Raw genomic sequence first — 15,314 nt, 5'->3', positions numbered from 1 at the left:
CACAGCAAAATCTTCCACATGCAAGCACCACACCTCAAATCAACTCCAGGCTTTTTATCTGCTAATTGATAATGACATAACGACGGACTTGACCACACCTGCCCATGAAATAGCCAAAGAGTCAATTGTCCAATTACTTTTGAGCCCCTGAAATGAAGGGATTGTGTTCAAAAAATGCTTTAGTTGCCTCACATTTTTATGCAATCGTTTTGTTCACCCCACTGAATTAAAGCTGAAAGTCTGCACTTCAACTGCATCGGAGTTGTTTCATTTCAAATTCATTGTGGTAATGTACAGAACCAAAATTAGAAAAAAGTTGTCTCTGTCCAAATATTTATGGACCTAACTGTATATACATTATAGTAATGGATGGCATGCAGACATCGGCATCGTGGCTGGGAATTGGCACAGTTGGCAAGATTTTTCTAGCCGTCTGCTTGGTAGGGCTATTATAATAAGTCATCAATGAGCTGGTTTGGCTGCATTTCCCTACTTGAACAATGGTGTCGCCATTTCCCAGTTTCTCCATAGTGTTCCTAAAGATGGGTCAGAGTTGCAGTAAATATACACATATACCCTAAATCCTGATGTTTGCATGGGAAGTTGTGTACATACATTTCCAGACTGTTTTTGTGAGTATATATAAATGAGGAACCCAGGTGAGCGGTGGATCAGGCAGCGTGAATATGTAGGCAGTGGAAGAGGCAGAGGAGATTGTGTGGAGCGGAGCTGTGGAAGATCAGGGATGAGCCAGCAGTGATGAAGGGCAGGCGAGAGGGAAACAGACAGCAGTTTTGGCTTTCCCCAGGGATGCTATAATATGCTTTGTTTATCCTACTATGGTACAACCACGGCAGTGTAATATCAGCAGAGTTCTTTGCAGCCTTTGTCGATTTTCATAAAGTGTTCGACTCAGTTGATCGAGCTGCCCTGTTGGATATCCTGAGGGTTTGCGGGATATCATGGCAGACCTGTACACTGGTACTGTGACAGCCATGCAGAGGAGACCCTCTGTGTTTTTCCCAGTTGATTCTGGGATTTATCAGGGGTGTGTTCTGCTCCTACTCTGTTCAATGCTTGTATGGACTGGGTGTTGGGCAAGGTCGTGTGGTCCAGCGGCTGTGGGGCATCTGTTGATGAAGAAAGATTCACGGATCTTGACTTTGCTGACAATGCTGTGATCTTTCCGGAGTCCATGTAGGCTCTGATTAGGGCATGAGGGGTCTGAGTGTTGGGGCTTGCGAGTGTCCTGATAAAAACCAACATCCAGGCCTTTAATGACCTCTTGGGCATGGCCATCAGCAGTGTGTCTGTCTGTGGAGAGAGTGTCGACCTCGTCGAGACATTTACTGACCTCGGCAGTGATATTCATGTCTCTGGTGACTCTTCCTATGAATTCAGTAAACGGATTGGGAGAGCATGGGGGGTCATGAGGTCGCTGGAAAGGGGTGTGTGGCCCTCCTGATATCTCAGCGAAAGGACAAAGGTCCAAGTCTTTAGAGTCCTGGTGCTTCCTATCTTGCTAGATGGTTGTGAGATATGGACACTATCCAGTGACCTGAGACGAAGACTGGACTCCTTTGGTACTGTGTCTCTTTGGAGGGTCCTTGGGTACCACCAGTTTGACTTTGTGTTGCTTATGGAGTCCCAAATGAGGCACATTACCTGCATTGTGAGGGAGCGTCAGTTACGGCACTACGGCCATGTGGCGCGTTTCCCCGATGGTGATCCAGCTCATAGGAGCCTCATTGTTGAGTACCCGAGTGGCTGGCCCAGGCCAAGGGTCGACAACATAACACCTGGCTGCAGCAGATAGAGGGTCATTTCCGGAGGGTGGGACTGGACCACGTGTCTACCTGTGGGGTTGCCAACTGGGATTCCGAGTTGTTTTGTCGTGTAATGGGTGTGGCAACACTCTGTACCAGTGCATGCTCCCCAACTTGACTTGACTTGACTTGGTACAGCCACCTCCAATAATGAACTAAAGTCCTGGATAACATCTACGTTGTTGCATACAAAAGAATAATGGTACATAAGCAGCTTATTTATATGAGATCAAAACTTCTTAAATACACAGACCACAGTGACGCACTGATTAATAAATTATTCACTGCTGCCAAATTATCCTTGTCTTTAAAATGTTGTTTTCAGGCCTAGATGAGTTAAAAGTCAGAATGAAAATTATGATGGCTTAAGATTCTGATTTTGAGGTTGAAACTTTTCCCTTTCACTGATGGATTCGTCTCCCATACAAAATGACTCCCATCTCACGAGTCATTTATCATGAGGCTCAATAAAATATTGTGTCATCCTCCTTAGAAGACACCAGACATGGTGAGGCCAATAAATAATTCAAAGCGATCAAGACAAAGATTCAAATGAACTTTCTGGCTAACATGGCTGCTTTCTAATGAATAATGTCTGTTCTTTAGAAACAAGCTATCTGCACCATTACTCTTGATTTCCCTTGTTATACAATGTTGATTAGCTACTCAACTGCTGTGGACCATCTGATCCGAAGCCCAGACGGTTGTCTAGCTCTGACCAATTTGTGAAGTATCCGCTCATTCCATCTACAGTTTTTCTATATCTCTTTACTCTATGGTGCTGTTTTGACATGGTGAAGATGTGCAAAACGAAGGGCAAAGGTCCAGGAAATGAACGAGAGAGCCCAAACCCAGTAAAAATACTGAAGGCGATACTGAGTGGCTTGTTGACAAAACCAAAAACTAGCAAAGTCATAGCCAGAATAAACTTGAAAACAACGCACTTGGGGGTCTTCTAGTTATATTCACAAAGTTGGAGACCTTTAACATCATCACTCTGATGCCGACATCGATAACGACTGACTTGGATACGCCCCTCACAACAAGCATGTAGCATCCAATAATAACCAAATGCCGCCTAGCCTCTTTAACCCTTACACTGCCACATACTTGGCACCCCTTGGACGCCAATTACTCTTTCGCTGCACTTTTTAAGTGAACATCACAATTCACCAAGAAAAAGTGACATTTTAATGGAACACATGCAAAGACCGTCACAATTTCTGCATCACTAATCATTTTACACACTGCCAATGAACTGTAAAAACTATTAAAGAAAATTACCGCAACAATCTATTATTATATGTACAAGGTGCAACTGACGCCATTGATGAAATTCAGTAAGTCATTGAGCCAGCTGCGCTTGAACTGGCTGCACGTGAGCACACAGAGGCCACCGCTGATGCTTGCAGGCCAGTCTAGTGCAGCGGCAGAATCCCAGGGACAGTGATGTTAATTCGCTAGGAGATGGCAGTGGTCCTGAGCTGGCTGCTCAATGAATGTACAGCACGGACTGATCAGCTCCAGTGTGCTGGCAAATGGCACTGGGAAACGACTAGAGCCGGTTACGGCGGTTTAAGGGTTAATCAAGGCCTTTGGATACACCTGACGTACATCAAAATGGTTTAACCTTAAACAAATATACATTAATCGAAGCAATCCTTCTACAGGTATACAAAATATTAGAGGGAAGAAGAGGAAACCATTAAAAACTTCTGGCTCCAAAATAATCACGGACGATTTATTTGTAAAGCAGAAAAAGTGCCACAGAGCTAAAGGTGTTTCCAAAGGCAGCCGAGAATAAACAATGGCAGTCCAAAATCCAGACTTTTAGTCAAGAAACAGAGTTACAATAATCAAAAATGAGAAACTCCAATGCTTACAGAGAGTCTTTACCTCGAGAACAGTAATGCCATACAGAAGCATCCCACTCTCTGCCCGTTTATACAAGAAACAGGGTAGGTATCCAGATACATGAGCTCAGGCATAACACAAAAACAATACTCAAAACATAAAGTATAAAAAGATGAAAAACATCATTTACAACATAATATGCAAAATAATTAAATATTTAATCTATCTATCTATCTATCTATCTATCTATCTATCTATCTATCTATCTATCTATCTATCTATCTATCTATCGTCACACACATGCAACTAGGAGCGAACTGAGTGGACCAAGTGAAGGTGATTACCCGCCGGGCCAAAGGGTGGCGGGGTGCTCTAAACCTATTTCTGCTATCTCTGCAGATCTACTACGGGAAAATCTGCTTGATATAACATTACTTCCTCTTTCTGCACCCAGACTGACGCCACTTCCTGTTCCGGTCAAATGACATCACTTCCGGTTTACAACCTATAAAATCTCCATTTTGCCAAGCTAGTTCAGTTTGATCTGGGAACTCAACCTGAGAACATCATCTTCTTTCTTTAAACCTTTTGCAGCCAGGGACAATATACGGGCAGCTGCCCCAAACCATTTTCAGTGTGTTGAGAATCTATCTATCTATCTATCTATCTTCTATCTATCTATCTATCTATCTATCTATCTATCTATCTATCTATCTATCTATCTATCTATCTATCTATCTATCTATCTATCTATCTATCTATCTATCTATCTATCTATCTATTGTGGTGGGCGACTGGGGGTGGTACCCAACTGGGACGCCTGGAAGGACCGGGAAAGGGACTATGCTTCCTCTGGACCACAAGAGGGCAGCCGCCCTGGTTGGTATGGGGACCACGGAAACAGAGCATGGAAGCTCAACCCTATAGGGACCCGCGGTCACCGCCCGATACCTATGAAGCTCTGGACGTCAGCACTTCCGCCAGCACTCCCGGAAAACCAGGGACACCCAGAGTGCTTCCGGGTGCTCGTGCGGCACTTCTGCCACACCAGGAAGTGCAGCAGGAAGCTCATTAGGAGGCACCTGGAGCACGTCCGGGTGGACTTAAAAGGGGCCGCCAACCCTCCATTCGTCAGCTGGAGTTGGGTGGAAGAGGACGAACCTCGGAGGAGATGAGTGGAGGCGGTGAAGGAAGGCAAGGAACTGAAGAGTCCGGACTTGAAAGTATGTGGTGCAGGGGCACCAGGTTGTATGCGGTGTTGTAAATAGTAGGATAATGTACAATAAACATGTGTGTATATTTGAACGACCAGTGTCTGCCTGTCTGTGTCGAGGCTGGTTTCCACACTATCTATCTATCTATCTATCTATCTATCTATCTATCTATCTATCTATCTATCTATCTATCTATCTATCTATCTATCTATCTATCTATCTATCTATCTATCTATCTATCTATCTATCTATCTATCTATCCATATTATATAGCGCCTTTCATATCTATCTATCTATCTATCTATCTATCTATCTATCTATCTATCTATCTATCTATCTATCTATCTATCTATCTATCTATCTATCTATCTATCTATCTATCTATCTGACCCAAGCCTGCACTAGCAGTGCCCCCTCCTAGTTCATCTGAGTGTTGCCAGCCTCCACTCTTTAATACCATACACTGAATGCCCTGTTAAGGGTTCGTATCTACTATATAAACCCAGACTGCTATAATGACTATTAACTCAGACTTCCATAGATGACACACCATATTTTTTTCCCTGATTGTTCCTGGCAATTCATGCTCAGTAATTCAAATGGAGTCTTCAAATCAGAGAGACAGGTTTCCTCCCAATAGCTATCTCTATATTTCTTAATTGCTTTGCCAGCAATGCATTAAGGATTTATGCACCATTTTTATGATATAAATTCAGGCCACTCCTGGCACAGGCCTCTGCCTGGCTGCACCCCAAAAATTATTAGAGATGAGTTTCAGCCGACCATCCGACCTCAGTGAGACCTCCAATTTTAATACCTACCACAGTGTGACCCTCGACTTGTCAGGGACAGTAATTTAAACATCACAAGATGAAGTGAATTGTGGGGATTCCAGCATTTGAGCCTGTGCAGCATCTCCCATCACAAGGTTTAAATTTTCACTGTTCTGGATGCCAAATGTAAAGCGTAACATGACCTGACAATTTAATTTCAGGTTGTGATTTCTCAAACCCAAACAGTCTTGTTTATCATTACATGTGATGAGAATGAATGAAAAAATTCTAACAAAAAAGAAAAAATGATAAATCATCTCAGGGAATGTGAGCCTACTGTAAATCTTGCAACCACATCCAGCTCCTTCTCTGGCATAGAAACGGAGCTCTCTTTACAATTGCCAGGAATATAAAGATCCTCAGTATTTAAGTACAGCACATTGCAAATATGCAAAAATATCGACCGTGTCCATCACGTAACTACTCCTGCGCCCATTTGACGGGGACCCAGGCGGACATTGTTAGAGGTGGCACCAAATGTCACGTATCTGTTGGTCCTTTTGGAGCCAGGAAGTAGCCATGACCTGAGCAAGATTCCACTTATCGTCCCACCTCAGTGGCTCAGCTGAGCATAAAACCACCCCAGGACCCCTCAGCCTAGATAAAGAAGACTCATTAAGATTTCTACATGCTCTGATTCTGTATGTTCAGAAATGTTCTGATCTCTTGTTTCAGTTTCTTTCTTTACATTTCCATTACCATAAATTCAATTCAATAAAATTACTCAGCCACATTAGTCACACTGGAAGTTTTGATCACACAAATCCGTGTTTGTCTAATTTTTACTAAGAAACATGCAGACCTCCAGTCTGACGTCACATTCTGCCTGTCATTTCAGTGTGTCGAACGCAGCACGTTCCTATTACAGAATTGTTCATCACCACTGTTCATTCTGCCACGACACTGTGTTGATCACTGCACGTTTCTGTTTCAGAGTCATTCGTCAAAGTTATTCTTTCAGCCATATCACTTTGTCGATCAGTGTCAGTATCAGAGACAAAGTGATATGGCTGAAAGATCAGAGCAGAATTGTTTGCTTCTCCTGTCAGCTATGGCACACCTCCATGTTGCTGCCTGCTGTGAGAAGGACCTGAAGTTGAATTTCATGGCCACAGTGGCCCATGTGACCGATTTATGGGTGATATTATGTGTATCATGGCATAAATCCTTAATTGATACCAAGATATCGTGTGCGAGTTTTTGCGTGACAGACAGTCGACCCTTAGCATTTTATACATATAGAAGATGTTTGATCTAATGTGTCACCATAAGTGCTCAATGTTCTTCTTTCTTATATGTATTTGTACTAACTCTATGCCTATGTTCCAATGAAAAATGACATCACACTTGAGTTGACCACGTTCGAGTAACACATCCAGAAAATCAATAGGGAGGTGTCCAGGAAAAAATGTGTTGTGCTTGCTCCATCGGAATAAATAGCACTTGATAACAATGCAGTATTTTACACATCAAATCCAATCACCATAGCCAAAATTCCTTGGATTGAACTTGGACAGTACTATTTGTACAACTAATTTAATGAGACGCGATTAAGTGCCAATAAACAGTATAATACTACAGCTTTCAGTAAAGTTTGCAGTGTAGGTTGCCATTTTGGACTGATATCGTGATCGAAAGTCAAACCTCGAAGTTCCGAATCTGACCTGAGGGACAATTCCAGTTGAAAATTAACACTAGAAATTTGGAAATTCCGACTTCTCACTTCATAGAGAACGCAACATATGTTACATGGTTGTGTTTGTTGTTATGCGTTTTAAAAGTTATGTCATCATTGCTCCGTAAAACCTGCTGACAACCCAAAATTACCTCATGGGAAAATACCAATAATAAAAATTTGGACAGGAATGTCCGTAGGCTTTGCACCTTAGAAATCAAGTTACCCAAACTATTCTGAAACCTTTCAGTAATTATTTACCGCTCTGATGCTGATCGCATTACGATAGTAATTGACAAGAACAATTCATAATGAACTGCAGAATTATGGTTCCTCCTGAGTGCCTCTCGCACGATTTGGCTCAAAAACTGATCAGCACATCTTCATCTCATAACATTTTCGAGTTTGGTATTTTTCCGTTGAACTGTTTTAGCTCTAGACCAGGGCTACTCAAATATAAATTTGAAAGGTCCACTTACTAAATTTCCATTCAGTCTGAGGTCCGGAAAAGTGACGGTCAAATTCCAAATAGAGAACTCCAAAAAAAGGCAATCCCCAAACTTTAGAACTATACACAAAAAAATGACATGGTAGGCCTTTTAGTGTGAAAGGTGACACCTTCTTTGTGCCACCAGTTGTTTGAACTTGGGCATAAAAGGTGTGAGGGCAAGGCGGAGGCACTGATGTAAATGTTCATTGGTGAGGGTGTTGCGGTATGTGTTTTTCACCATGTTCATAGTGGAAAAGGCAGATTCACAGCAGTACGTTGAGGGAAACATTGTAAGAATTTGAAGGGCCATCTTCTGCAGGAGAGGAACACCTGCCTCAGTACCCATCTTTGTCCAGAAGGTGACAAGGTGACAGTGAGATTCCTGCAGTGCTAGGTTTTCTTGTAGCTCAATTAACTCTGTTTGCAGAGAAGCAGCACTGGCCCATTGGAAGACTTTTGTGGCTTCATTTGAGAATTCTGCAATATTTTTGACAAGAAATGGATTTTCGATGCACAGCAAGACTTGTTTTCCCAAAGGGAAATCTTCAAAGCGAGTTTGGAAATTTTTAATCAGCTTGTCCAGGAATTCAGCATAATTGTGATGGTGATGTTTTCCTGCAGTCTGATCCAAAAGTCTTGGGAAGTGAAGCAGGTCCTGCTGTAAGTCACATTTGAACACCTCCAGCTTCCTCTGGAAAGCACGGACAGCTAACATGAGGTCACACACTGTGCTGTTTTTGCCTTGGAGCTTCATATTAAGGTCATTAAGATGGGAAGTAATGTCCGTTAGAAAAGCAACAATTTCCATTTTCTCATCATTCTTCATGAAATCCACAAACGGTTTGGCTTTTGCACTCTTCTGATCCAACAGAAATGTCTCCAGTTCTTTCCGCAGTGCCCAAAAACGCTCCAGTACCTTGCCTTTACTAAGCCACCGGACATTGTTGTGAAGGAGCAAATCATCAAATGTTGCATTCACCTCTATTAGAAATGAGCGCAATAAACGATGTTGCAAAGCAGAGGATGCTCTCAGATAATTGACTAGTTTCATGACTGTTGTCATGACTTCTGAGTACCTTTCTCCAAGGCTGGCACACAAAACCATCTGGTGAATTATGCAGTGGTATGCCATGAGGTCAGGGTGGTGAGTTCTCAAGCGTGACACTAATCCCCTCTCTTTCCCAATCATACATGGTGCGCCATCAGTAGCAATGAAAACAACATGCTTCAGGTCTATCGCTCTGTCTCTAAGCATCTGTGTCAATGCTTCATAGATATCATCCCCCCTTGTGTGTCCATGGAGGTTTGTGAGACCCAAAACATCTTCATGAAATTCTCCCTTTTCTTCATCAAAAAATCTGACAAAGACCATGAGTTGTGCATTGTCCGTGATATCTGTGGATTCATCCACAGCCAATGAAATGAATTTGGCTTTTTTTTATAGCAGAACTAAGTTGTTCAAGCAAATCATCAGCGAGTATTTCAGCTCGTCTTGCAGCAGTGGAATCAGAACAGGGTATTTGGTTTATTTTCTGGATTATTTCATCCTTTTGAGTCCCTTCAAACAGAGCAGTCACCACTTCACTCATACACTCTTCGACTACTTCAGCATCAGAGAAGGGTTTCTTGTTTTTTCCCAGGACCCATGCTACTCTAAGTGAGGATTCTGTTGCCCGCTCCTGTTGTGTGGCTGATCTAACTATTACACTGCTTGTAGCTTCATATGATGATTTCAGCTGGTTTATTTTTATGGTCCTTACCTCTGAGTTCTGAGGGTAATTTTGTTCGAAATGTGCATGCTTGGTTTCATAATGGCGTTTCACATTACCACTTTTGATTATTGCTACCGTCTCGTTGCAGATTAAACACATTGGTTTTCTGCTTCCCATGGGGAGCACAAACGCATATTTTTCTGTCCACTCACTCTTAAGTTCGCGGTTTTCAAAATCAACTTTTCTTTTCTTATCAATGTACTGTCTTGAGCCAGCCATCTTCACTTTCAGTCAGCAAAAAAAAATTCAGTTATCGAAATTTGCACTGCCTGCGAGTGATGAGACTGCCTGTTCACCGGCCTGACCCAGAGCACGTGACCGGTACATAAATCTGGCTGCCGTGAATGAGCGAGCGAGCGAGCGAGCGAGTATTGGGGGGGGAGGCGGGGAGTAGTGGGAACGATACTGTTACAACTGCTGTGATTGGACATAGATGAAGCAACCAAACCGAGTAGAAACCTCAAAGATATATCGCGCGGAATCACAATTGCGCACTTCATTGAGAACTCATTTGGATTATGATTAAATTTGCATGTTTGTTTTGGCATCGGTCCAGATTTAACCGTATTTGGGTCCGGATGCGGACCGGAGTCCGCCTATTGAGTACCCCGGCTCTAGACTGCCCTCAAGAAACTGTGACACACAGACAGACAGACACCCATCATCGACATATCAATGTTTTTGGTATCAGGGGACCCAAAAATGTCGAGATCCATAGAAAACAGGAGATCGAAATTTTTGACGACTCCTCTGCTATAGACGATAGGTTAGGGTGGGGAAGGGCACAAAGCAAAAATGTATTAAAAGTAAACTGAATTGAACTTAATATATTAATTTAGTAGACTTATCTTGTAGAAGGAACTCGTGGCATCAAGCTAGACCCAGATTTTCCTGTCCTCGGAACGATTCCAAGTTTTTTTTTCATGTTTCCCAGCATTTCAACCCAATTCCTTTGGAGTGCAATTCCCAAGATTTACTTCCAATAAGCCAGGCACCCAAACTCTTCATTCGAGGAGCCGTGGCTTTGATTAGCACACTTCACAGACTCTAAACCTAATCACGGCAGCATCACACCTCAAATACATGATGGGAATTATTTTCAACACGTGAAGCAATTTAATTTTGCTAAAACGGTCAAATATTTGTTCTCTGGGCTGACAAGTACACCAAGTAATTGTTTCATGTGTGGTTCTGATCCTGGATCAGCACAGACATTCTGTCACATTGAATCGGCAGTCATTACGACTGTTATTTCAGCATCAGAAATCGTTTTTTCAAGTGAAAATGGAACAAATCCTAACTGATGACATCACCCATGATCGCGTGACATGTTTTACAGCACTTATTCTAACTTCCATCCACCCATCCATTTTCCAACCCGCTGAATCCGAACACAGGGTCACGGGGGTCTGCTGGAGCCAATCCCAGCCAACACAGGGCACAAGGCAGGAAACAATCCCGGGCAGGGTGCCAACCCACCGCAGGACACACACAAACACACCCACACACCAAGCACACACTAGGGCCAATTTAGAATCGCCAATCCACCTAACCTGCATGTCTTTGGACTGTGGGAGGAAACCGGAGCGCCCGGAGGAAACCCACGCAGACACGGGGAGAACATGCAAACTCCACGCAGGGAGGACCCGGGAAGCGAACCCGGGTCCCCAGGTCTCCCAACTGCGAGGCAGCAGCGCTACCCACTGCGCCACCGTGCCGCCCTATTCTAACTTCACATTGTTTATTCTTTATAGTACAGTAAATGCTAGCAGTTGGGTAACCCTCTGGTTCTCTGTGTTCTTCTTGTAGGACTCGATCTCATGGCTCCGTCAGCAGCTTTTTGAAAGAGCCCAGCAACGACCGACCCCGTTAAAAATGTTAAACTATACCTAAAACCGTGGATGACCACTTTGAAATGACTGGTTAGATTCTTTTGATAAGGTCTCTCGTGAAGACTTTTCAGCTAAATGTAAAACTCCATGCAGATCTCTGTAGTTCAATTTGAGATATCTAAAATGCATTTCCGGTTATCTGAAAAAGCAATTACACCAGGGGTCCTCAACTCCAGTCCTGGAGGGCCCCAGTGGCTGCAGGTTTTCATTCTAACCCTTTTCTTAATTAGTGACCTGTTTTTGCTCTTAATTAACTCCTTTTGAATCAATTTATTTAAGACTCAGACCCCTTAATTGTTTCTTTTTCCTTAAGTAGCAGCCAAACAATAATGAGATACAAAACATGATCAGGAAACTGTGTCCACCCTACAATATTTGAAAATAAAAAGGGTGGAGGTCTCTGGAATGTTGCTCTGCTCAGGTCTCCAAAATATTTTAACAAGAGAAAATCAACAATTTTGGACGTGTCTACTGTTGCACAATGAGAGCAGCAACAAGCCATGGAATTCAAGAACAGGTTTAATTAACAACAAGATTCAGCGCCTAATTAAGCAACTGGTTGGAGTTTGAGGCCCTGACATTTCAGTTTGGGTGCCACTTAAGGAAAGACAAACAAAGCAATTCAGAGGAACGATGAAGAAATTCAGGGGAACAAGTCAATTAAAAGGAATGGAAAAGGAATTAATTAGCAGCAAAAACAGGCCACAAATTAAGAAAAGGGTTAGAATGAAATCCTGCAGCCACTGCGGCCCTCCAGGACCAGAGTTGGGGACCCCTAGTTTAGACATACCGTATATACTCACGTATAAGTCTTGAAACCCGAAAAATCGATCAAAAAATCAGACCCCGACTTGCACGCCCGTTCATAAATGCGACACTTAATTTTTTTTCACATCTTCTTGCCTCCTCCAGTCTCGCACCAGTTTCTCAGACTCATCAAATTTTGTTGCAGCAGCACGGTTACCAATTTCTTTCACTACTTCAACGACATTTAATTTAAAACCAGCTTCATATTTTCTTCTGATCGAACGCTCCATCGTAGATAAGGGATGCTCTTACGATTAAGGTGTATGAGGGTGTGAGATACAGAAAACACAAAACAGTGCAAACGTCACTTCGGAATCGTTTGGGTATCACTGTGTGGTCACGTAGGCACAACACATAGAAACAAAAAGGCAGTGTGCCCCGTGGTGACTCTCTCAAGTGGGTGTTAGCATATCATAATCTCTTGGACCAATAGCGTGAGTTTTCCGCATTCGACTTATAAGAGCGACATTATAAAATGCCACAAATTATACTGTAAAATCAAGTCCCGACTTATCCGCGAGTATATATATATATATATATATATTTTTGCTCTTTAGTTCGCCTTATACAATTTTTTGTATTAGGAATTTATTAGTTTTCGCAAACCCCTTGGGGTTCAGAGTGCAGGGTCAGCCATTGTACAGCGCCACTGGAGCAATTTCAGGTTAAGGGTCTTGCTCAAGGGTCCAGCAGAGTAGGATCTCTTTTGGCAGTGACGGGGATTCGAACCGGCAACCTTTTGGATACCAGCACAGATCCTTAGCCTCAGAGCCACCACTCCACCCTGAGATATACAGTATCTCTAAATATTAATTTGGCTTGACATCAATATCTGGAAAAACATCTATTTCAAGATATCTAAAACACATTTTAACATGCAGAATCTCATACAGATTTCCAGATATCTTTAAATTATTCAACTGTACATTTTTGAGATATTTGAAAATGTTTTTGAGATACCTTGAAATGTATTTGCAATATCTCATAAAAGAATTACTGAAATCTGAAAATACGTCGATTTCAAGATATGAGTTTTGAGATATCTCAGCTACATCTAACTTTCTATAATCCACTTTTAGCCCTTAAACTCTGGAATCTCTAATCCATCTATTAAATCTCTTAATATTCTGGTCGTAGGCTGAGAATTCCTAAAAACACGTTTTAATCAATATGAGTGAGTTTGTTACTTTTGTTTGCTGATTTCCCAGTTTCACTCTATTAAAGGCAGCCATGTGCCAGCAACCGTAGTGGAAGGACGCTGTGGATGGTGGGACTGTATGTGCTTGGAGATCATTCTGGTTGGACATGAATAAGGATTTGTATGTCGGAGGGCCGGTGAAAAGGAGCGGACTCCAAGTGAGGAACATGGATGTTGATAACCCCAAGGGGAATCATTCTCACTTATCAAGTCTAAACTTAAAACTCATTTGTTTAAGACTGCTTTTTCTCTTCAATTACAATTGCTCCGTCTGATTTTAATTTTTGTGTATTAGTTTTGCTTATAATCTGTGTTTTATCTATTGCCAGCACATATTATTTTGTTGTGGTTGTCTTCACAGTGGGCGGCACGGTGGCGCAGTGGGTAGCACTGCTGCCTCGCAGTTGGGAGACCTGGGGACCTGGGTTCGCTTCCTGGGTCCTCCCTGCGCGGAGTTTGCATGTTCTCCCCGTGTCTGCGTGGGTTTCCTCCGGGCGCTCCGGTTTCCTCCTACAGTCCAAAGACATGCAGGTTAGGTGGACTGGCGATTCTAAATTGGCCCAGGTGTGTGGGTGTGTTTGTGTGTGTGTTGGCTGGGATTGGTTCCAGCAGACCCCTGTGACCCTGTGTTCGGATTCAGCGGGTTGGAAACTGGATGGATGGATGTCTTCACAGTGTGAATTATTACAACTGTGGCGCTTATAAATTTATAAAAATCAGGAGGACAGCCATCTTACCTTGGGGGACAGAGCTCCGTACTGCAGCTTCTGGACATCTTGGGGGGCCGGTTGGAAGCATCACAATGAGAATCCGCCACGATTTGCCTGTCCCGCTTGTTAAGACACACCACAATGGCTTCTTGTTTTCCTGTTGACAAGAACAGGTCAGGCTGAAATGGAAGATCTTGCCTTGCTTAACAGAGACTTCCCAGATCACCAGGCATATAAAGCATATTAATGTATGTCATGTTACTTAATCAAAACACTTTTATTGTTTTCCATCTTTCCTACCTAACTGAATACTACAATCTCTATATACTGTATATATAAAATCGAAAACATTTGTCTGTCTCTCTGTCTGCCTTATAAAAATGACTGATAGATAAGCAAATATCTTCCCCAAAATGGGCTTAATTTTGGACAGTTCCAAAACATATGACGTAGCGAGGCCACAGAGTTAGGTGGCACCATTCACAATTAAAGATCAAATCTCTCTATATATAAAATCCAACGTCTGTCTGTCTGTCTGTCTGTCTGCTTTTCACGACAGAACTACATAGCGGACTTAGATCTGTTTTTTTTCTATAATTTGCTTAATTTTGCAACTTCTCTCATCGCACTAAGTATCACAGTTCACTTACTTACCTATTTATATGAGCGAATCTGAGAGGGACGTACCGGGACGAAGAGAGGGGGAAGCGTGACATCAGGAGTGGGGAGCCAGGCAATGCCCTCCTCACTCACACGCCAGCCTTCATTCAAATCGGTTTACCTCTCACCACATTTTGGAGTGTACCTTGCGTCTGCTTAGCTATCAATATCTGTTTGTTTATTGATTTTTAAAGTTTGTCCTGTTTCACCACCACGTGGGTGGAGCAGCGGGGAACGGCTAGTATAATATACTAGCTGAAATACCCAGAGGGAAATAAAGTGTTTTTTTTTTTTTTAATTTTTTGAGAAAAATATAATTTAAAAATGAAAATAAATTAACAAACAATGAGGACTCACTAATGTGCTTGTCTTGCGGTCTTGTA

The 15,314-nt window shown here is 42.5% G+C and overlaps 1 protein-coding gene across 1 annotated transcript in view; it reads right to left on the bottom strand.

Annotated features, from left to right (window-relative positions):
* Positions 1–15,314, bottom strand: part of adamtsl3 (ADAMTS-like 3) — a 537,604-nt gene that overhangs the window by 113,515 nt on the left and 408,775 nt on the right. Inside the window, exon 17 of the mRNA XM_051920411.1 lies at positions 14,299–14,428. Within this exon, the coding sequence (XP_051776371.1) occupies positions 14,299–14,428 (130 nt within the window). The remainder of the gene's footprint in view (positions 1–14,298; positions 14,429–15,314) is intronic.

This window comes from Erpetoichthys calabaricus, chromosome 17 (genome assembly GCF_900747795.2).
Source record: "Erpetoichthys calabaricus chromosome 17, fErpCal1.3, whole genome shotgun sequence".
NCBI lineage: Eukaryota > Metazoa > Chordata > Cladistia > Polypteriformes > Polypteridae > Erpetoichthys > Erpetoichthys calabaricus.
This window is presented reverse-complemented; position numbering and strand designations above follow the sequence as displayed.